At 46.3% G+C, this 25,000-nt stretch overlaps 1 protein-coding gene across 4 annotated transcripts in view; it reads left to right on the forward strand.

Annotated features, from left to right (window-relative positions):
- TSGA10 (testis specific 10) overlaps positions 1 to 25,000 on the forward strand; it is a 272,162-nt gene that overhangs the window by 206,165 nt on the left and 40,997 nt on the right. For 3 of the 4 annotated variants that reach the window (XM_078776738.1, XM_078776741.1, XM_078776740.1), the window contains exons 16-18: positions 16,621 to 16,789; positions 23,186 to 23,296; positions 24,740 to 24,925. In XM_078776738.1, the coding sequence (XP_078632864.1) occupies positions 16,621 to 16,789; positions 23,186 to 23,296; positions 24,740 to 24,925 (466 nt within the window). The remainder of the gene's footprint in view (positions 1 to 16,620; positions 16,790 to 23,185; positions 23,297 to 24,739; positions 24,926 to 25,000) is intronic. The other variant, XM_078776742.1, reaches the window with a different exon arrangement.

Here is a 25,000-nt window from a genome sequence, read left to right on the forward strand (position 1 = left end):
GTCTGCAGTCACGTCGATGGCCAGTGTGTCATCTGGACCCGCGGTCAGCTTTTCAAGCATCACCATGGCCTTTTCTGTTGTCGTCTTCAGTGTCCATCCTGTGGAAAACTTCCTCACACACGCAAGGACTAAAGCCTTGATTATTACACAACAAACCACGATTCCAAGGACTATTGCCAAGGCTGTCAGTACCCACTTTACAATCGTGCCTGTCCACCCTTTGAACCAGTCGGTAAGCCACTGGTGGGAGGCTTCCCGATCCAGTCGATCCCTTGTCAATGAGTGAGCGCTTTCCCTTAACGTTATAATAGCAGCACTGACGCCCTGTGAGGGGTCAGGAATAAAAGTGCAACATTTACCCTCAATTATCCCACATACCCCTCCTCGTTCTGCCAATAGCATATCTAATGCAACCCTATTTTGCATAACCATTGTACGCAGATGGACAACTGTGTCCAACATTTCGTCGTGTGCTGTAGCGGTGGCGTTGGCCACAGTTTCTAAGATTAACGCAATTTTGTCAATGCGGTAACTGCTCATGACCGTCCCAGCCCATGGGAAAAAGAAACTAACGGCCTTCTCCCAATCAGCGCCATGTAAGGTGGTGGTGCCGTCGTCGTTCCAATAGGTGCTTCGTTGTGTCCTTATGAGTGCGGGGGTATTATGCAAGTGTTGTCGCATTTCCATTTCTGGGAAAACTGATCCTAAATAGCAACGTCCTCCCCAATTATCAGGTAAATACGGGTAAGCTTTGTTCCCGCATACAAACATGGTTCCGTGTGGAGCCACTAAATGAGTGGTCATGCAAGTGCGACGGTCTGCGATAGTGTTTGTTCCGTTTACCCCTTCCCATGCCAACTGGAGGTGTGTGAGATTATGTAAGGGCGAACTCGTAACATTTACTAACAGCATGTGCTTCCCTTCCCTAGGGTCCGCGAGGAGGGTAGCTCTACACTCAGATTTGCCTACCGTTATTTGGCCCTTTCCTTCTAAGCAGAGGGCCCCCCTAGCCGGTTTAACCCAAACCGGCGCCGGACGTTCCTCAAAGTGTCGGGACTGGATGGGGGGCGAGTACTGGAAAACTCGTTTACACGCGGTTCCGTCAGAACCTTGGCTTGTCAGGGTTGTACTAAGGCATTTGGTGTCTAGTGGCTTTGAGCACAAATCATTGAGTGATAGGGGTAACGCTACCATTGGTATTCCTGTTGTGCTGGTGCGGGGAAGGTGCATACACATCCAACACCGTGTCCTATTTTGTAATGTGGCCATATGCCGTGCGACCTTCCAGTATGTGTTCTCCTCTGGCTTCTTTCTTACTTTCTGGGCAGGCGGGGTCTTAATGACGTAAGAGGCGCAACTAGGTCGAAGGTAAGATGCAGTTCCATTTGGGATTGTCGTGCGAGGGGGCCATATTCCACATTCAAGTATCATTGTTGTATCCGGACCAATGGGGGCATAATGCAACATGAGGGTAGTATTCTCAACGCCCTTGCCCCATCCATATCCTCGGGCATGTCGGCCGCTTATGTCCCCATATGTTCCATTTTCCACTTTCCTAACCTTAGTCAGGACTAGGCGTGTGCTTGTCATGCGTGCCTGCGGTGTGTTATTGTGTACCACTATAGCTTCCGCCCATCTTACAGATAACCACTTAAAGCTCGTTTCCAGGTTGCAGCAATTCACCGCTATTTTGTCTCCCCAGTTAGCCGTTATATACTTGACGGGATAGAGGGGAAATGTTGAATAGTTGTCGGGTCCTGGGTACTTGGGGAGGTCCTTTCTCAGTAGCTCAAAGTTCAAGAGCCTATCTCCGGCAGGGGGTTTGAGGCAGCTACCCAGAATTCCCATCATCATGACCGTCATCGCCGCCCTTAGGAGACTGTGGTGCCCTAGGCGATGCATTGTCTTCGGCAGTGTGAGGTGCGGTGTCTTCAGCAGTGAGGGGTGCGGGGTCTTGTGTGACTTGTGGTGCGGGAATGGACAACTTACAATGGGTGGCGTGGATCCACGAAGGTTTACCCTCGCAGAAGACTGCCGTCGGTGTGACTAGTAGCACCTGGAATGGTCCCTTCCACCGTGGCTCCAAAGCAGCCTTGCGGGTGAAGTGCTTTACGAGCACCCAGTCGCCGGCCTGGAAGTTGTGGATGGCGTGGCCTATTGGTTCAGGCAGCACCTCTCGTACTCGAGCATGGATGCTGCGTGCCACATTCGACAAGCCTATGCAAAATCTCAAAAGCAAGTCATCCATTACTGGCAAAGCAAGGGTGGACATGTCTGTTGGTGCTGAAACGGGCAAGCTCATAGGTCGTCCCATTAATATTTCGTGGGGGGAAAGGCCCGTAGTGCGACCCGGGGTGGAACGAATGCTCATCAATGCAAGCGGAAGAGCCTCTGGCCACCTCAAGCCTGTGTCTGCGCAAAGTTTCGCTAGTTTATTCTTTAAAGTCTTGTTCGTTCGTTCCACAAGTCCTGAGGACTGTGGGTGGTAGACGCAATGGAAGGATTGTTTAACGCCCAACGCCTTCAGGATGCCCTTAACCACCTGCGCCGTGAAATGGCCCCCTTGATCTGACGAAATTATCTGGGGAATGCCAAATCTGCACATAAAATCCCGCACGAGGCGTTTCACTACTGTCGGAGCATCGGATTTGACGCATGGGTATGCTTCGACCCATTTGGTGAACGTATCTACGATTACCAACACATAGCGAAACGACATGCTTGGTTCCAATTCTGTAAAATCGAACTCAATAGTTGCGAACGGCCCACTAGGCGGGGGCCGTCCCCCATCATGTGCGTGTCTCGGTGGCGCCCCTCTATTGTGTTGCTGGCAGACCACACACGATCGGCACACTTCGGATACAATCCGTGACAGTCCTGGCGCTGCCCAAGTGTAGTCTATCTGTCCCATCACCCCCCTCTGGCACACATGACCATTCTGATGAGCCATGCGTGCCAGCCAAGGCAGTAAAGCCTGGGGTGCTATAGGTTTTTCATCAAGGGTCCACATTTCCCCTGGCCCAGGGCGTATCGCTCCTCGTTTGAGCCAGACCTCGTGTTCGGCCGTTGGTGCAGCGTTCTGCAAATTTATGATATCGTCTTTAGTTGGTGTGGCGGGTGGTCCCGCAGTCGGTATGTCAACGATCTGTGCGGCTGTCTTCTGTGCTCGTGTTACCATCGGCATGTTGCGTTCTATCTGTTGGTTGGCGGCCTTTCCTGCCGCCTCGTCCGCCCTTGCATTGCCCCGGGCAACGTCAGTGTCCGCCCTTTGGTGGCCACGACACTTAATTACCGCGATAGCGCGGGGAAGTAAAATGCTTCGGAGGAGCCCTTCTACCAACGCGCCATTCTTTATCACTGAACCGGCAGATGTGAGAAAACCTCTCATCTTCCAGATGGCTCCTTTATCGTGGACTACGCCGTGAGCGTAGGCCGAATCTGTGTAAATGTTGACGGCGAGGCCTTCCGCCAAGCTGCACGCTCTGGTCAAGGCGCACAGCTCCGCCTGCTGTGCGGAAAATGTAGGTGGAAGACGCCCGCTTTCTACCGTTTCGCTATCCGAGCACACGGCGTACCCGGACAACAGAGACCCGTCCCATGCGCGCCTAGCTGATCCATCGACATAATATGTACAGTCGGGATATTCTAAGGGATTGTCCTTTAAATCCGATCGCACCGTGGAGACTAGCTGCACAACGTCGGTGCACACATGAGGTTCGCCCTCCTCTGGGGTGGGCATCAGTGAGGCAGGGTTGAGCGTCGTGCAACGTTCGATCGTGATGTTGGCTGCAGTGATCAGTGCGGATTCGTATTGCATTAATCTAGTGTTAGACAAATGCTGTGTGCTTCGCTGTAACAACAGCGAAGTGACGCAATGTGGTACCCGTAGCGTTACTGGGTGTCCCATAACGATGTCCGCTGTTCTTTCTACTGCGTACCTGGCCGCTGCCACGGCTTGCAAGCACACCGGAAACCCTTGTTCGACCGGGTCTAACTTTTTACTAAAGTAGGCTACCGGCCGCTCCTTATCCCCATGGGTCTGTGTCAAAACTGACTGGGCGAAACCTCCCACGGCGTGAGTGTAAAGGGTAAATGGTTTCGCATAATCCGGGAGTCCTAATGACGGTGCCGTAACCAGCGCCTGTTTTAGCCCGTCAAAACCTCGCCTCATTTCTGGTGTCCATACCAATTCGTCCGAGGCGGTTGATCTGGTTGCCTCGTATAGTGGCTTAGCTAGCAGCGCAAAATCAAGTATCCAAGTGCGGCAATATCCCGTCATACCTAGGAAGCGCAGCAGTTGCCGTTGCGAGCAAGGGCGAGGCAGCTCCATAATAGCGGTCACTCGTCCAGCATCCAATTCTCGTTTTCCGTGTGAAATGGCGTGTCCCAAGTAGGTTACAACCTGCCGCACAAACTGAAGTTTTGGTCTGCCTACTTTGTGGCCTTTGGCCGCCAAGGCCTTTAATAGGGCCAAGGAATCCATTTCGCACGCCTCCTTTGAAGGGGAGCAAATCAACAAATCGTCAACGTATTGCAGCAACACTGACCCTCCCTTTAATTCCACATCCGCCAGGTCGCGGTGTAGCGCCCGGGAAAACAGAGTGGGGCTATCTGAAAACCCCTGAGGTAGCACTGTCCAAGTATACTGGCGCCCCCTATGGGTGAAAGCGAACAAGTATTGTGACTCAGGCGCGATGGGCACAGAGAAAAACGCAGAACAAAGGTCGATGACCGTGAAGTATGTTGCGTCCGGCGGAATTGACATCATGAGGGTTTCTCCGTTTGGAACTAGTGGGTGTATGCCCTGTATCACCTTTTTCACCTCCCTTAAATCCTGTACAAACCTCCATTTGTCCTTCGACGGCTTTTTCACTGGCAAAATTGGTGTATTACAGGGGCTGTTAGTTTCCACGATAATTTTCTGTTCCACTAGGGATTGGATTACTGGTGCTATGCCTACGTCGGCCTCAGATCGTAGCTTATACTGTTTTACATTTGGCAAGCGCATCCCCGGCTGCACTGCTATCACTAAAGGTTTGGCGTCTCTCATCCGTCCAACCTCACCGTCGCTTTTAGGCCATAAATTGTCTGGCACCTCCGCTAGGAGGTAATCTGACTCACCCGGGTCCGTCAGCACTGCCCTCATGGCATAGGTGCCCTTAGGAGGCAACTCTGTCGCTTCGAACACTCCATCCCTCCGTTGTGTCTTGAAGTCAATTGAAAAACCTTCGCCATTTTGGAGCCGTTTCAAAGTCCAGCGGCCTTTCTTACTCCGATAACCTTGTAGGGGGACTTCTCGTAACCTCCCCACCATCCAACCTACACTTTCCGGCGGCCACCCCTTGGCAGTAGTGAGGGTAACATGGGCGGCCGCTCCTTCGGGATATTGGGTCAACGCACGCTGACTCGAGGTTAGGACTGCCTCGATTCCTATTCCCTCGCGGCCGATCCACATCCGTGACAAGTGTATAGGCGTGCGCTCGCCCAGCTTTTCCTTAACCTTCTCTCGATAATTCTCGTCCTTGCCCGTTGCATCATAGTACGCAGTGCAATGGGGTGGATTATCCTTTAAGGTTTTTATCGAAATTTCTTGCAGTTGTAGCCAATCTCGCAGAACTGCATTGTCCAAACACACATTATCTATGATATGCGTCCAGGTAGCCAGAGCCCCTTCATCCATGCGCCACCAATACACGGTGGGGCCGGGCCGAGACAATGCCGTCATTACCAAGTCGCGTTTAGATTCCGCGACGTCTACGAAAACTCCCTCCTCGGTACATGAGATTTGACAGCCCAAGCGGCACAATAAATCCCGTCCCAACAAATTGGTCGGGGCGGTAGTGGTCATCAAGAAAGCATGTTTAGCCTCCAGCGGGCCGCATGTTACTCGCACTTCCTCCGAAATAGGAAGCGCTTGGGGTAAACCCGAAACACCCAGTATTTGAACGTTCCTGGCCGTAGGGCGCAAAGAGGGCAATTGCCCCTTGTTAATTGTGCTGCGAGTCGCACCCGTATCTACGAGGAATTCTAATGGTCTTCCCTCCACGTCCAACATCATGGTTGGTTCCTCTGCCGGTGTCATGGTCAAGAGAGGACACTCCTTGGGCGACTCGCCAGCGTCCCGTCAATAGGCCCCTCTATTGTATTGGGGAGAAAACCCCTTACGAGCAGCACTTGGGCAATTACTTCTCCAGTGTCCCAGTTGCTTGCAGTTAAAGCACGGTTCCTGTGGAACCGGTGGTGCGGAGGGCGTAGGTCGTCCCCCTACAGCTCCCCTTCCGCCCTGCCTGCGTTCTGGCGGCCCCCAATGTGACTGGTTTACTGGTTGCCATTGCGGCGGACCCCGAGGCAGGGCCCAGTTCCCCCTTGGTCCGTTCTGCATCCCACTATTGGGGGGTGGTCCGGGGGTTTGGAGAAGGGGTCTTGGTGGATACCAATTTTGGGGAGGGGGCCCTTGCACAGTCCAAGTTTGAGGGTTTTGAGGAGGAGGGGGAAGAGGGGGTGGTATTGTCCATTGTTGTTTTACCTCGTTCATATTAATTAGTCCAAAGTCTTCCTCAGTACAACCGTCGCAGTTTTCATTTTCGTTGTGGATCCACTCTCCGTTGGGGAATTGGCCCTTATAGAAAAAAGGATAACAACTCCTCCTATGTTCCTCTGGACCTCGGACAGGTCCCCACTTCTGGCACTGTTCGTGTATGTAGTTCTGACTCTGATCCCCTTTTTTATTTTGGTTAAATTGAGCCCGTTTCTCTTGGACGAACATTTGCAATATTTCCTCCTTAATATCCTTTTTCTCCTCTAGGGAGGAGCCCGGGCATTGTTCCAGTTTGTCGCATAATTCGTTGGTTGTCATTCCCTTCCAGCCGAAGAGGACGGTCTGTACCTGTTTCTTTAATACCGGTCGAAGCCCCTCGATTAGATATTGATTTACCAATGGTTGAGGTAGCCCTACCAGCTGCATCGGACCCAGTCCTCCCCAGCGCGCAATGGCCTTTTCCAACCTTTCTCGGTACTCTCCAATTGGTTCTCCTGCCTTTTGTTTTATGGCCCCGATTTTTCCCCAATCCGGACCCCCTGCTGGCAACAGCGCATGTTCGATGGCACCCAGCAGCCGGACTTTCAGTGCATCCCATTGCACTAGTGTTATCTGGCCCGCTCCTGCTGCCCTTGGATCGGCCGGCGGCCAGTGTGCTCTTAGTCTAGCCCTTTCCCACACCTTGGGTGGGAGCACGGATACTCCCATATGAGTTATGTCTCGATAGTCGCACTCGCCAGCTATAAACCAATTCGACATGGTTGGCACTATCTGCCGTGGATCCTCAATAAGCAAATGTTGAATCCTTTCCCGCATTACAGTTAAAGAGGATTCTTTCCATGGTACCCTTTCTCGAACCCCCTGTCCTTGAGCGTCAACTCCGATAACTTGTACGGGGCACAATGTTTTTCTTCCCTCTATTTCCTGACATTCCAATGGGGTAGTTTGTGAGGTCCTTTTCCCCTTACAACCTACCAGTGAGGGGTATAACCCATCCGGTCCTATCGGTGGCGGGAACCCTGCGATGTCGGTCCCGTCATCTATTCCATTAGCCCCGAGTTGTGCAAACGGTCTTCCCTGGCTCGGGTGGTTCTGGGGTATCTGGGGCGCGATGGTAGCGGGGTTATAGGGAGGTGGTGGCGGGGGCGCAGAAAGGATAGGTGGTGCCTGAAACCCCGGGACAGGGTTTAGGTCTGGGGCTGGGGAGGGTAGATTGGTCGCTACCTCCCCTCTCGCGGGGTCTGGGTTTTCAACGAGCGGCATCAGTCGCGCGTTGGCCTGCTTTTCTATTTCCTTAAGCGCTTCATCCTGTGCCTTATTTGCCTGTTTCCTCAGACCCTTAAGTTTTGTTACCTCACCAGCCAAGCTGGCCTGTTTCGACTTTGCGTGTCGTTTCATCGCTTCTTCCTTCCACCAGCCAAAGACTTTCCAATAGTCAGGCGGAAAGTGTTTCGTGGTCTGTTCAAACTTGTCTAATGTCTCATACAACACGTCCAATTTTTCCAGCGCAAAAGACCCTCCTTCGGGCCATGGTTCTCCTAAATCCTTCGTCAGCGCAACCCATGACTTCCCTGGTCTCACAGCATCATAGCCATGCCTCCGAAACATAAAAAATGCCGGGGTATTTCTAAGCGGTTCACCTGCCTTTACTGTCTTATTACCCATACTGTTACCCATCCTTGGAAACTTTAGTTTACCGACGTAGCCTTGTACTCGTGAGGATCTCCCGCCTCGCGGCACAGCTACACTACCTAACTCTCCTTGTACCCGTGAGGATCGTCCGCCTCGCGGTACAACTGCACTACCTAACTCTCCTGAGAGGCTCGTCCGCCTACACAGTGTCTAACCTAACCTTACTGTACTCTCCTGGCGTCCCACGCCCTTATAATACTTCTGATCTTACTTAAAATCCCGACGTCTCTCGGTGTCCTCGGATCGGGACGCCGCCCTGCCTTACCCTCACAACCCAGAGATCTATTTACCCCTTAACCTCAGGCGCCCAACGTGGGGCCCTTTCCCTTACGTAACGTTACCCTGACGAGTCCATAAACAATCAGTTGCTCCAGGACCCAAGCGGTCCGTAATTAAATTTAGGTTCGTGGAACAGGTATGAGCAGGGAACGGAACAAACGGCAACCGAGCAAGAGAGAGTGGGTTATAATTTGGACTGACCCCCAGGCTAAAAAGGAAAAACAAAAGAAAACCACAGCTCACCTGACCCGGATCAATTGCCAGCTGGTCTCTCACCACTCACTTGCCTGGGACCGCGTCCCGGACTGCACAGACTGTATCCCACCGCTGCCACCACTTGTCGGATTGGGACTTAGGACTTGGGACTCAGAAGAAAGGAGCAACGGATATATTTATTGGAACTCGAGTACACAAGCTTGAGGACAGCAAAAGTTGTATTGAAACTCACAAGGAATGACCAACAGTACAACAAGATGCTCTGAAATAATTCAATTAACATTGCTTTATATAAGGAGAATCAGGGGTGGAGTTAGCTCACAAGACACAGAGACAGAATGGGCTCATTGGTTCCCCCACCATAGTCCCATCCTGTTGTTCAGTTAATTAAAGGAAGTTCATCCAAGGCCAGTCATGGGTTAGCTCTGATAAGGAGATGGTCAGCATTATGTGGCAACATGTTTACAACTTTCTGTATAGAAAGCTAGCTTGGGAAAGTACAAAGGGAGTGGACACTCATAAAACTGTCGACTTGCAAGATAATGGCAAAGTCAGGAGAAAGGCAAAGAGAGATAACAGTTGCCTCCAAGGCCTGGGAAGGGGAACTAGAGATTGTGCCCACGCAGGCAAGAGCACACAGGCAGAGAACTCCTTATTAGGATATTACACATCCTCAATGCACAAGAAAGAACTCAGTATCATAAAAGAGTACAGTAGTAAGTCAAGACAAAACATATAATTGGTTATACTTGGTAATTGGTAAAGCAGCAAGGATATACAAAGGGGGAGGGGCATTACAGCTCCCTACATATATATATATATATATATACAGTATATATATATATATATATATATATATATATATATATATATATATATATATATATATATATATATATATATATATATATATATATATATATATATATATATATATATATATATATATATATATATATATATATATACACATATATATATATACATATATATATATATATATATATATATACATATATATATACATATATATATACATATATACATATATACATACATATATACATATATACATATATATATATATATATATATATATATATATATATATATATGTATATATGTATATATATATATATATATATATATATATATATATATATATATATATATATATATATATATATATATATATATACATACTGTATATATATATATATATATATATATATATATATACATACTGTATATATATATATATATATATATATATATATATATATATATACTGTATATATATATATATATATATATATATATATATATATATATATATATATATATATATATATCTGTGCAGTGTCTGTGTTGTGTTGTGTTGTCTTGTCTTGTCACTGAACTACTTTCTCAAACTTTTGTGAAATCGTACCAAACTTCTGGTATGCACATATCTCTCCCGTCGGTATGTCCTAAGGGTATTTTTTTTGAAAACCTTTCCAATTTATTTTGTTTTTTTGGAATTTTTTCGGGAATTTTTTTTTTTCAACTTCAATTGTTTATAAAATGTGATCTCACGTATATTACAAATACATTTGTGCAAAATAATTGTTTTAATTATGATTGGTTTAAACAATGACAAAACGGCAACTGTCATTTATCTATATATCTACACATCACCTACTTGAAAGACTAACGACTCCCTCAAACGTCACTTAACGACTCCCTCAAACGTCACTTAACGACTCCCTCAAACTTTTGTTTCCGTGGTTGTGAAGTGTTTTTAATAACATTATGGTGGTTTTGAATCATGTGGTGGCGAGGTATTTTGAATTATGTGGTGGTGAGGTGTTTTTAAATGACGTGGTGGTGAGGTGTTTTTAAATCACATGTTGGTGGGGTGTTTTGAATTACTTGGTGGTGAGGTGTTTTGAATTATGTGGTGGTGAGGTGTTTTGAATTACGTGGTGGTGAGGTATTTATAAATACGTGGTGGTGAGGTGTTTTGAATTATGTGGTGGTGAGGTGTTTTGAATTAGCTGGTGATGAGGTGTTTTGAATTACGTGGTGGTGAGGTGTTTTCAAATGACGTGGTGGTGAGGTGTTTTTAATTTCGTGGCTGTGAGGTGTTTTTATTACGTGTTTTATGGCTGTGAGGTGTTTTTAATTTCGTGGTGGTGAGGTGTTTTTATTACGTGTTTTATGGCTGTGAGGTGTTTTCAATTTCGTGGTGGTGAGGTGTTTTTAATTTTGTGGTGGTGAGGTGTTTTATTACGTGTTTTTATGGCTGTGAGGTGTTTTGAATTACTTGGTGGTGAGGTGTTTTGAATTACGTGGTGGTGAGGTTTAATCATCCCAAACTTCCAGTCTGCACCTACCCCTCCCCTAGGTATTGTTACGGATTCGTCACTTCCGTTGTGGTGGTTTGCATCCACTGTAAATATTTCTGATTCCATGTACTATTATTGTGTTCAAAAGGTTTATTGTTCATGAACTGGTTTCAAAAGGTAAAAAAGTTAATGTTAAAAGAAACAGGAAACCGGATCGGGAACCGGACAACTAAGCGGAAGAAAAGGGAGAAAAAGGGCGGAGCGAATTAGTCGGACAAGAAAGCCAAGTTGCTCCAGGTTCTGAAGCGAACGTTGGCGAGCCAGAGTAACTAGCGAACTTTCGGGTTTCCGGGAAAGGGATTCCTACGACAAAGTTGTCATCGCTGTGACCAGTCAACCTGCGTGTCAGGTTTTGCGATCGATTCAGGAGAGAATCATCGCCGTGCCGTGCGCCACGAGACCGGGTCGTCGGCCATTTTGACTCGCGCAGGACTTGTGCTTCGCTCGCGGTTTCGTCTCTTTTCGACCATCTCCACCACATTCAGACGTCGATCTGGGGCGTGTGTGAGATGTGGCTTTTTGAAGGTTAATTCGTCCATACCCGAGGGTGTGATCTCTCAGTCACCTGTAGGGCGCCTTTGGATTTCCCAGGCGCCTTGAGGGCGCCTTTGTGCAGCTTCAGCTGTGTGACTGTATTTCCCATCCGCACGGGATTCTGGCCTCAATTGGACCTCGTTCTGGCGATCGCTGGAGCGAATCAATTTCGTCTCGAAGCCGGGAATAAGAGACATTGGGGAATGTTCGTGTTTCACTCACTTGGAGCACAGTGAGTTAAATATTACAAAACTGATGGTACCATCATAGGACATATTGATTGTACTTCTGAATACTATTATTGTTGTACTGTTATTCTTGTGTGATCTTAATACAATATTTGTTTGTGAGTAACAATTGGGGTGGCTTCTCCCTTGATCTTTGACATACAGAATAACACATTTTTCTGCCGTGACTCCTCTCGGGGCTCAGAGGTACACCGTGACCAGGGGGTCGGGGAGGAGCACGTAACAGAAATTGGGGGCTCATCCAATTGTCTCGCGGGCTCGAAATTTGGATCCTCGTCCGGGATTAAATTCCCTAATAACATTCGTCTGGGATAGAATTCCCTAACATTCCCAAAATTCCCAAATTTGGATTTTTTTTTCTAACATTCCCAAAGTTTTTTTTAAATTTGGAAATTTTTGTGTGAAGCTTAACAGGTGCGAACTGATAATCACCATGGTGTTTGACGCAGAACAGTTTGCGGCGTCCCCTAATGAGGCACAGTTCCACGCGTTAAAAAAATCGGAACTCTTGACATTGGCCAGACATTTTAACTTGGAGGTCCGAGTTAATATGAAGAAAGCAGAGATGCAGACATTGGTGGTAGAGTCTCTGGTGGGACAAGGAACATGGACAGAGGTAGCCTTGGATTGGTTACCCGAGGAAAAAGAAAATGTGGAGCTCCGGAAAATGGAGATGCAACTGCAGAGCCAGGAAAGGGTAAAAGCAGAGGAAAGGAAAGCAGAGGAGAGAAGAGCAGAGGAATGGAGAGCTGAAGAAGAAAGAAGAGCAGGGGAAAGAGCAGAGGAAAGGAGAGCTGAAAGGGAGTTAAAGGAACGGGACATGGATTATCAGAGGGAATTTAAACTCAAGGAGTTGGAATTAATGGGAGAACATGGAGAGGTAGCATCCATGCCGGCTGGTTCGACAACTAGTCAGAACACCTGGGATGTTGGTAGGCATGTGAGGCTGGTTCCACCCTTCAATGAAAAGGAGGTAGCCAAGTTTTTTTTACACTTTGAGAAAGTGGCTCAAATGCTAAAATGGCCTGTGGGGTCCTGGACTATATTAGTGCAAAGTGTTTTGGTGGGTAAAGCTCAAGATGTCTATTCGGCTTTACCGATTGACCAATGTGCAGATTATGAGATAGTGAAGAAAACCATTCTCAAAGCCTATGAATTGGTCCCTGAAGCTTACCGGCAAAAATTCCGGAATGCCAGGAAGAGGGAGAGTGAGACACATGTGGAGTTTGCCAGAATGAAGGAAACCATGTTTGATCGGTGGTGTGATTCGAAGGGGATTGGGAAAGACTTCAACCTGTTGCGACAATTGATCTTGGTGGAGGAATTCAAACAATGTGTCCACGCGGACATTAAAGTACATCTGGAGGAAAAGATGAGGCAGCAACCGTGGCAGATGACTATGCCTTGACACACAGGATGGGGTTCCACAAACCTGACTTCCCGCCTAGGGTTCGCCAGGGGAGTTATGGTACATCCGGTGCAGAGAACGAAGATTCATGGGGACGGCCTAGAGATGACAATGAGGACAGATCTGATACCGCGACTCTTAGGGATCAGAAGTCTACAGTTCCAAGACAGACTTATCTTCCGGGGGGCTCCAGGCAGACCACGAGTTTTTCCTCCGGGCCTACTTGCGCTTTTTGCAAGAAACCTGGACACTTGATGTCCCAATGTTATGCCCTGGAAAGGAAAAATCAGGAGCGGAGTCAGATTAGTACAACTCCGAATGCATTGGCAAATGCGAGAAATCGTCCTTGGAGGACAGTGCCTTGTGAAGGTTCCCATGCCAAAGTTATGGCATCACAGAATGACCTTGCTCAAGAGGGTTACAAACCTTTTATTTCAGAGGGGTTTGTGTCACTGGATGGAGACTTGAATAACCAGAGACCTGTTAGGGTATTGAGTGACACAGGAGCACATCAATCTTTAATGCTGGAAGGCATTTTGCCATTGTCAGAGAAGACGGCAACTGGTGTTAGTGTTCTTTTACAGGGGGTTGGTGGCTGTGTTAAAGCTCCACTTCATGTCATCCATTTAAAGTCTGATTTGGTGTCAGGACCGGTCACCGTAGGGTTACAAGCCACTCTACCTGTGGAGGGAATATCTTTTGTTATCGGGAATGATTTGGCCGGTGGTCAAGTTTCTGGTAACCCGATGTTTGTTGAAAAGCCTAGTATGGAAAATAACACTGCACAGTTAGAGCCGGAGATTCCGGGTATCTTTCCATCCTGTGCGCAACTCGTGCTATGGGTAGGAAGCGCTCTGAAGAGAAGAGGAAGGTACTGACGTCACGCTTTGCACAGGCACGTCTTGTCAGGTACCCAAAAACTAAGTGTCAGCACACACAAGTCAGGGATTGAGGCAATGTTGGCAAGCTCTTTGTAGGTGGACTGAACTTCAAAACAAGGGAAGATGTTCTGGACTCTGTCTTTGGCAAATATGGTCCGCTCTTGGAAGTGCGGCTGATAAAGGACAGGGAGACGCAAAAGTCAAGAGGGTTTGGCTTTGTCACGTTTGAAAACACAAAGGATGCCAAAGATGCAGAAAAGGATTTGAAGGGCAAGGATTTGGATGGTCGGACCATAACAGTAGAGAAGGCAGGCCATGGGCGTCGAAGGGGCCACAGAGGAGGAAAATGCGGAGGTAGTTTCAGGGGTGGCTGTCGCTCCCGGGGTGGAAGTAGTAGTTTTGGTGGTGGTCGCAGTCGAGATTACTATGGAGGCTCCCAAAGTTATGGCAGCTCCCAAAGGGACGATTATCAGGGTAGTGGCCGAGAAGGAGACCACTATTCACGTGACTACAGCGACAAGAGCTCCAACCGTGATTATTATGGAAGTTAGGAAGAGTGTGAAGCATTGAATGCTGCGGAGCAGCCGAGCCAAGATTCCTACACGGATTAACCGTGAACTCCACGTTCCTGGAGGCGTCCATGTCGTGAATACTTCCAGGCCTCACCACCCAACCACCATGGAACCTGGCTTTCAGCTCGGCCTCCCGGGAAACAGTGCTGTAGATTTGTTTGACTTTGGATTTTGATCACGACCCCTTAACCTTCATTCAAAAGAAATTAAAAGTAAAAAAAATCAGAGGGTGATGAGATGGAGTTTGGCTTTGCAGGAGTCTAACTGGGAAATTGAACATGTAAAGGGCAGGGACAATGTCGTTGCTGACGCTTTGTCCAGAGTGAATTAACTTTGGAAACCTCTGTGCGTTGTTTGAAATTTTGTTGCTTTATTTTTTGGGAAATATTGATTGTTGTTGCCCACAGGAATTGATGATTTGGGTTGTGAGTTTACTTTTGTTGTTTTCAAGAATTTGCCTGCAAAGAAAGTTTTCGCTGTGTTCAAACTTTCTTTCTTGAGGGGGGGGAAGTGTTACAGATTCGGCACTAATTATTATTGTTGTTATTATTATTATTGTTGGTTCTAAGTATTATGGTTATTGTTGTCTAAGGGAAATGGTTATTGTGGTTAAAAGGTTAAAAGCGCTCATGAAAAAGAGACAGGAAGCCGGAAGACGACGAGGGAGAGAGGAAGAAGAAGAGGGGAAGAGGAACAAGTGGAAAGACGCGTTTGTAGAAGCTCTATACCTAGCGTGGTCGAGCGTACATCGCGAGTGAACTTTGAGTCCTTGAAAGGAATCTCGTGCGATTGGTGTTATCGCTGGAGTAGTGAAAAAGCTTGCGAAGTCAGGTACAGGCGTGAGATTCCGGAGAATCCTCGCCTGGAGGCTGCGGCTCGAGTAAGAGCCGTCCGCCATTTTGGGAACCTCGCGCGTCGTTCGCGGAACAAGGTTTTGCCGCGTCCGCTGGTCTCGCCCTCCGGTGGTTTGCCGAGGATGTGTGTGCGCGACAGCGGCGTTTGAAGAATACGGTGCGGTTCGCCGGTTGAACGGTGAATGTGCACGTTTGGATCGCGTCTTTGGGATTCCTCTTTCCACCGCTAATTTGCTGTTGGTTGGGACCACGTGACGGTCCCCGCCTTGCCTACACCTCCTGACTCGCCTCATCGCCTCTTCGCCGGGAGCACCATTGTGTTATAGAGACATTGAGGAGTGCACTGTTCCATTCCCTGGGAGTGCCGTGAGTTTGAGTTAGGTTACTAGAGAAGATGGTACCATCTTAAGATATTGATTGTATGGTTGATTGCTAGCATTGTTGTATCGTGATTCCTGTGTACACTTTAATATATTCTTTGGTTGTGGATAACTCTTGGTGTGGTTTCCATATTGATTTCGACACGGAATCGCATATATTTTTCTGCCGTGGCTCCTCCCCGGGGTTCGGAGGTATACCGAGACCAGGAGGTCGGGGAGGAACACGTAACTGTGTGTGTGTGTGTGTGTGTGTGTGTGTGTGTGTGTGTGTGTGTGTGTGTGTGTGTGTGTGTGTGTGTGTGTGTGTGTGTGTGTGTGTGTGTGTGTGTCCATTTTTATTAATTCTGGACCAATGTAAAAATGGCCATTTACCCTCTGGAGCTGTTCAGGTTGAAACTGATTCTTCATTTCTTGGTCGTGGGAAAAAGCAAATTTCAGAAGTTAAAATTCACTTAAGCAGACAAGATGTTGTTTTCATCATTATTAATAATTTTGAAATACTAAATATGTGATTGCAATAACATCAAGTGGCTTGAGGCATGTTTTGTTTATGACCAGTAGTTTATTTAATAGTTCTGTGGAAAATATATTTGCTCTGCTTATCTGATTATCTTTGACCTTTGTTTCTTAGCCAGCTGACAGATGCAGCAACTGGGCAGGAGCATGAGAAAGGACGCCTCCGCAGACAACTGGACTCGCTAAATGCAGAGATGATAAATTGTGGGAGTGTTATTGAGGCAACAAGGCAAGAAAACAACAGGATGCAAGAGGACCTGCTTGCCATGACAAGGGAAAACCAGGTTAAAACAAGCGTTACGCCTCGGTCCCCCGTCGGGGAAGTGATGTGAGTTGACAAAGTGGAAGATGCAGAAAACATGCTATGATATGATATTTCGCTCACAAGGTTCAGACATACATGGCGGCGGCCATCTTGGATTTTGACGTGGCGACCCAATTTTCAACAGCGTTCTTCCTTATGCCGAGATACACCCACACACCAAATTAGAAGTTGGTATACTTCGCTTATTTTTCAAGATATTCATCTCACAAGGTTCAGACATACATGGCGGCGGCCATCTTGGATTTTGACGTGGCGACCCAATTTTAAACAGCGTTCTTCCTTGTGCCTAGATACAACCACACACCAGATTAGAAGTTGGTACTTCGCTTATTTTTTGAGATATTTCGCTCACAAGGTTCAGACATACAGTCACGTGAAAAAGTAAGTACACCCCATGTAAAGTTTTGACTTTTTCAACATATTTCAACATACAGCTATTTGATCTTCATTTCAACAATATTGATAGATAAAGGTGACATAATATAACAAATATTATGAAACATTTACATTTTGTAGTCCATTGTATAATTTAAATAAACATAAATGCAAATTTCGCATGTGGAAAAAGTAAGTACACCCCTACATTTATCACTACTTCAAAAACCTAAAATTAGAATCAGGTGCACCAGCTCAGGTGCAAATGATTAGAACATCGTTGGAGAGGATCTTGGAGGAACCTGTCTTATTTAAAACTCAGACATTTATTTTGGTTTGCTCTTTGTTGTTGAAGTGTGCGACATCACCATGCCTAGATCAAAACAGCTCTCTGAGGCCTCCAGAAAGAATTATAGATGTCTACAAGTCTGGGAAGGGATTTAAAAGGATCTCCAAACAATTTCAAATCAATCATTCGACTGTCCAGAAGATCATCTACAAGTGGAGAAGACTCCAAACAACTGCCAACTTGTTCAGGCCAGGCCGCCCCAGCAAGTTCAGCCCGAGAGCAGACCGCAAGATGCTGAAAGAAGTCTCTAAGAACCCCAGAATGTCATCACGGAACCTACAGGTAGCTCTTGCCACTGTTGATGTCAAAGTGCACGAGTCTACCATAAGAAAGAGGCTGCACAAATTTGATCTACATGGGAGGTGTGCCAGGAGGAAACCTTTGCTGTCCAGAAAGAACATCAGGGCAAGACTAAAGTTTGCCAATGAACACCGAGGCAATGTCCAGCACTTCTGAAACAATGTGCTCTGGACAGATGAGTCAAAGGTAGAGCTATTTGGCCACAGTACCAGAAGACATGTTTGGCAAAAACCAAAGACAGCATTTGACCACAAGAACCTGATACCAACTGTAAAGCATGATGGTGGAAATATTATGGTTTGGGGCAGCTTTGCTGCATCAGGGCCTTGGCAGCTCACCATCATAGAATCCACTGTGAATTCTTCATTGTACCAGAGGGTGCTTGAGGATAATGTGAGGCCATCTGTCGGAAAGTTGAAGCTCAACCGAAGGTGGACCTTGCAACATGACAATGACCCTAAACATACCAGTAAATCCACCAAGGAATGGCTGAAAATAAAGAAATGGAGGCTTCTGGAATGGCCAAGTCAAAGCCCGGATCTAAATCCCATCGAGATGTTGTGGGGGATTTGAAACGAGCTGTGCATGCAAGAAACCCCTCAAACATCGCACAGCTGAAAGAATTCTGCATGCAGGAGTGGGAAAAAATTTCTCCCAGTCGATGTCAGAGACTGGTAGACAGCTATAAGAAACGCCTACTTGAGGTTGTTTCTGCCAAAGGGGGTAATACCACCTATTAGAGCCAAGGGTGGCCCTGAATGGGTTTCTCTCATCTCCTCTTCCTGTTCAGGCTGGAGTTCCACAAGGCAGTGTTCTAGGCCCTGTGCTTTTTCTGGTCTTCATCAATGATCTCTCTGACTCTCTTGAAAATCCTCTGTATCTCTTTGCTGATGACTCTACTCTCTGTCGCTCCATTCTTCATCCCTCAGATCGGCAGTCTGCTGCCTCCTCACTCTCTGCAGACCTGGACAAAATCACAGACTGGGCAAACAAGTGGAACATGTCTTTCAATCCTGACAAATCTCACACTCTTACGATGTCTCTCCGAAAAGACCGACTGGACAACCCTCCCATCCACTTTCTGAATAATCCTCTCCAAGAAGTTCTGTCACTCAAGCTTTTGGGTCTCACTATCTGCCATGATCTTTCCTGGGAAAACCACATTTCAAATCTGGCCTCCAAAGCCAGTCGCCGACTGGGCATCCTCCGTCGTGCGAAGTCCTTCCTTGGTACACCTGAGCTCCTCGCCACATACAAGGCTTTCATCCGCAGCTCAATGGAATACTGCTCTCCCCTCTGGGCTGGTGCTCCTGCCTCACACCTAGCTCGTCTTCACGCTGTTGAAACCAAAGCATTCAGAATCATTGGAATCTCCCGCAATGAAGCTAACTCCAAGGGCCTCTCACTCACTCACCGCAGGCAGGTTGGTGGTCTTTCCATCTTCTACCGACTCCTCTCTGGCCTTGCCCCCCCCAGCTCTCTCTGGGCTCTGTCCCGCAAATATTCCTACAGGTCGCACAAGATCTGCCTGCAACCCTCTTATGGTCAAACTGCCAAAATCAAGACTCTCTGCTCACCTTCACTCCTTCATTCCCCTTTTCTCCCGCCTCTGGAACAAACTCCCTCACTCTCTTCAATCCCACTCCACCCTCCAGGTCTTTAAAACAGCTGTTCACCACCATCTCTTATCTTCCCCCATCCAAAACCTTGATCTTTTCTACCCCCGCTAATTTCACCCCAATTCCACTTTTTTGAAATACCAACTTCTGTCCTGGAAGTCATTGGTGTCCTTGTGTTTTATACTTCTCCCTCCACCCCCCCCCCCCCCCCTTCCCATGCCTCCTCCCCCCAAGCCCTCTCCCTTCCACACATCTCCCTGCTCTCAAATGTTGTGTTTGTGTGCTTCACCTTCTCTCCCCATCTTGTTTTCTGCTCCCGCTTTTTATGTGTTTTGTTTGTCTGGTTGATTTGTTTGTGAAGTAAATGTTAGCTCTTTCACGAGCGTCGATTCAGTATACAAAACAAAACAAAACAAAACAAAACAAAAAAAAAGAAAAAAAAAAGGTGTACTTACTTTTTCCACATGCGAAATTTGCATTTATGTTTGTTTAAATTATACAATGGACTACAAAATGTAAATGTTTCATGATATTTGTTATATTATATCACCTTTATCTATCAATATTGGTGAAATGAAGATCAAATAGCTGTATGTTGAAATATGTTGAAAAAGTCAAAACTTTACATGGGGTGTATTTACTTTTTCACATGACTGTATATATGGTGGCGGCCATCTTGGATTTTGACGTGGCGACCCAATTTTCAATAGCGTTCTTCCTTATGCCGAGATACACCCACACACCAAATTAGAAGTTAGTACTTCGCTTATTTTTCAAGATATTCATCTCACAAGGTTCAGACATACATGGCGGCGGCCATCTTGGATTTTGACGGGGCGACCCAATTTTCAAAAGCGTTCTTCCTTATGCCTAGATACACCCACACACCAGATTAGAAGTTGGTACTTCGCTTATTTTTCAAGATATTCAGCTCACAAGATTCAGACATACATGGCATCAGACATACATGGCGGCGGCCATCTTGGGGTTGCACCCACACACCAAATTCGAATGCGGTCCTTTGCTTACGCATGCAGGCACGCATGCCCGCACACACGCACGCACGGACGGACGGACGGAAGGAAGGACGGACGGACGGACACACAGACGGAGGGGAAAACCATAGTCCCCCTTTCGCTCCGCTGTGCGACGGGGGACAACAACACAGCATATCAAAGGTCACTCTTGTCTGGTTTCACAAAAGTCGGAAAAACTGTCTAGTTTTGCCTTACAAGCCATGTGTCTGTTAAGAGTGAGACTGTAGGTTGGATTTCTGTATATTATGGCACATAAAAGGCATAACATTTGAAAACAATAATGAGGCAACATCATTTTCCCGGCTTTTTAGCTCACCTGGAACGTAGTTCCGGGGAGCTTATGCGACAGTGCGTCATCCGTTTGTCAATCCGTAGATACTTGCAAATTCTCTGAAACCGCTGATGGAATTGTGACCAAACTTGGCACAAATTATATTTGGTATGTTGCAACTCAAGTTTGTTCATGGCATTAAAATAAAATTGGGGTCTACGGGGGGTCAAACTGGATCCAGGCCAAGGACCGGGCATCTTTTCTCCTCTGCGCAAATGCAAAAAGGACTGTTTGATGAAACCCATGATGTTGTACCGTTCCCTGAACCTGCGTGCTCACAAGGGCAAAACAAACAAGAAAGAGCAATCAGAGATTGCTGACCCTCACCAGTACGTGTTTTAGTGGTTTTTAAGACTTTTGTGTTGAAACTAATATGGCGGCCGAACCACTTGACCGATGACGTCATCTTTTTTTTTTATCTCCACCAATTTATCCCTAAATTATTCTCAATACTTTTCATCTTGATCGGATGAAGTTTTGTACTTGTCGAATTATGACGTCATAATGGAGCCACCTATGACATGGTTACACACACCTATTCACCTGAACGTCAAGGTGATCTTCCTGCCGCCCAACACCACCTCCCTAATCCAGCTACTTGACCAAGGTGTAATCTCCACATTTAAAATGTATTACACCCGCCGCACATTTTGACACGTTTTTTATGCGATGTACCAGGGCGCACCTTCGGGCAGTGTTGGAAAGAGTTCAACATTGCCCACTGCATCGGCGCTTTCAAGGGGTCACTGGATGGGGTGAGAGCCTCCACCATCAAGGCGTGCTGGCACAACCTGTGACCACAGGCAGTGAAAAACTTCACAGGATTTCCAGACAACACAGAGGAGAGGCATGAAATTGGCGGGTTGGCACGGCAGGTGGGAGGAGAAGGATTTGACGACATGCATCCGGAGGAGTTGGAGGATCGTATCACCTCACATGGTGCCAAGCTCACTGAGGAGGAGTTGGAGGCCATTACCAAGGTTTCCGAGGTGGAGGAGGCGGGCAGTGATGAGGAGGGAGAGGTGCCAAGGTCCAACCTCACGGTCAAGTTCCTGAGTGAGGTGCTTGCAGGACATGTGGGTGATTGCCGACAAGGTCATGGAGCATTACCTCGAATTTAAGAGGGGGTTAGATGACGTGCTGCTCCCCTACAAAGAGCTGCACAGAAACATATGGCAATCTGACCGATAGTTCTCCATCATGCATTTCTTCAACTCTGGTCCCTCCACCTCAAAACTAAGCACCCTATCCTGCCTCTCCTGCCTTCCTCAGTGCACAACTCAATAATCTCACCGGCGACCTCATCAGTGTCCTCACCAGCGGCCTCACCAGCCTCCTCACCTGCATCCTCACCTGCCTCCTCCTCCACATTTGCAGTTCCGACATTCGCGACATTTACCAGAAACGTATCCCCCACGAATGTCAGGGTCCGACTGTACCTATTTTGGGGGCAAACCCCTGATTTTTTTGCCATGATCAAACTTTGGTACATCACAGTTGATGAAGTTTGTGGTCAAGGTCCGTTAGAATCGTGTTTGAAATTTCAGAGAAGAGAGCAAATACCTGTTTTGGGGGATCAAACCCCCCATAGAACCACTTAAATCCATTTTTGAGATATGCTATTTCTTGTTTTTTGCCCTATCTCTCAATGGTGAAGAATCACTTTACAAATCAACAAATTCTCGTATACGGATCCGGATTTGTATCTTCACCAATATCGAATTGATTCTTCCTTGTCATACACCCAAACTGTCCACCAAGTTTCGCCCGAATCAGTCTAAGTTTTTGAGATATTGTGTTGTATGTCGTTTTAGTCTGTCACTCAATGGTGAAGAATCGCCTAAAAAATACTCGGATCCTGATCCAGATCTGGATCTTCACCATAATCGAATAATTTCTTCCTTGTCACACACCGAACCTGTCCACCAAATTTCATCCACAACTTTTTAAGATATTTTGTTCACCAACAAACAAACAGACAGGGGTGAAAATATACCCTTCACCCACCTTAGGTGGCATAGGTGATTAGTAAAGCTTGTGTTTGATTACTCATTTTACCACCTTTTTCTATTAATATAAACGGATTACGTCTTGCCTTGATGTCTTTCTAAAGATAGAATGTCATGTCTTCTATTATATAACATATGTGTAGTTAGCTGAGTAGAGGAAATTGATCAATCAAGTGATACTTTTTGGATGTAGATATAACTGGTTGTAATAAAGCTAAACTTGCACCACAGAAAAAAATGAAATTGCATTGAAACAATCCTTCACAATGCATGTCACATGACACTACAAAATGAAATCTTTCAACTCCGGTCCCGTGTGACTTCTGAATCCCCAGGCAGTCAATCAGGAGCTCGACAATGCTCAACGTGAGAGGGAAAACTTTCGGAGGCAGGTGCAGGATTATATCAAGGAGGTGTCACGTGCAGAGGAAATGCTCACCACAAAGGTGTCGTCCAGCACTGCAAACTACAAAGTGATATTTATCACCTGCCATTTTTATCATGAAATGAATTTTGTGTCTATCTTGGTAATGTTTTTTTGTTGTTGTTGAAAATGGAGAGCGATTTTATTGGTTTTATGGAATGTTTTACGTTTGAAGTGCAGTGTCGGCATGAGGTGTAGTGAATCAGCACTGATGGGGTGAGCAATGGGAGCTGAGCCTGGGGCTTCACAGGAGAGTAAAACTCGAGGGTAAAGCAAATACAGGCAGTGAGGGGCAAAGCCAAAAGTTTTGGAAGCTGAGCACCACTTGTGGCAGACAACGATGACAATTCAAGCAAATTATCATTCCAATTTGATGTGTCATATTGCAAACATGAAAGTCATATCATGAAAGTCATTTGAAAAGGAAAATGTGTTGCAATTGTCATCTTGATTTCAAGCATCCCACCACAATCTTTTTTTCTTTTCTTTTTTATCTTATTTTGGGTTTAACTGGTGGCTCATTTGGCGTCACTATCATGTTAATGACAACAACTTCATCATGCTCATCTGGTAGAAAAACTGCAGGACAATGACAGATCACATTATTCACATTTTTCAGCATGCTTACAAAATTCCCTAATCCTTCTGTGCAGGTATACACATGCCCTACAAAGTCTAGACCAGGCAAAGGTTGGCTTGCAAGAAGCGCATGGCGAGGCAGCAAATGTAATCATTTGATGAGATGTCTTTCCTCAGGATATTTACTTGTCATCATCACAAAGACAACTCCTGGATCCTTAGCATCAAATAAGAATAGACAATAACCATGTCATCCCTTTGACAACGTGCAGAACAAACAACATGCAGAAGTCTCGGAAGAACTTTCCGAGCTTGCGTTAGATTGATGTCACACGTCCAGCAAAGCCCCAGAAAGTTTCCCATCAGTCCTTTTTGACTATGACGGAGCACCCATGATGATGGTGATGAGCCCTGCATTTACCAGCTGAACAATTAGTCCTACAGCAATTGTTTTGAGGACAATGACATCAAAAATCTGCACTGATCAGCCAAAAGCCCTTAATTAAACCCAGTCAAACTATTTTGGTAGCTTTGGAATGTCACTGATAGGCCTGTCAACAGACCTTACCCCACAACTAAATTGTAACCTACCTAGAAGGAAGAATGGTACATTGTGCCTGATATCAACAAAATTTGGTTCAAAGTATTAGTGACAATGGTGCCCTCTTATAAATTCAATAAATGCTTGTGAATTAACTTTGCATACTGACTTACTGTCCCAATACTTTTGGTAATATCACTTTTTTTTTTTTTTGGAGCTCCACTTTCTCCCTGCTACACTGTGCTAACATAAAAAAAAAAAATTTTTCTGTGTTATTTTTAAGTTGAAGTTTGAATATCATCCTTTTTGTATTTATTGTTATTATGATTGCTGTTCCTAATTTAGGAGTTAGACTATGGAGAACTTCTTCGGCAGTTTCAAAGCATGAGCAGCCATGCACAGAACTGGGAGGTTAAAGCACAAGTAGCTGAAGGAGCCAAAAGCAATGTACATTTACATATGGTAAATGTTGAAGCTGAGCGCCATTGTCTTCAAGAACTTACTGATGTCCAAGCACAAGAGATCCAGAAGGCAAGAACTACGGTCAACCTTGTTTTGTCATTACGAAAATAAATCAAAATTAAGTCTCACTGTGTTATTCATTGG

The sequence above is a fragment of the Myxine glutinosa genome, chromosome 4 (assembly GCF_964187855.1).
Source record: "Myxine glutinosa chromosome 4, kmMyxGlut1.1, whole genome shotgun sequence".
Classification (NCBI taxonomy): domain Eukaryota; kingdom Metazoa; phylum Chordata; class Myxini; order Myxiniformes; family Myxinidae; genus Myxine; species Myxine glutinosa.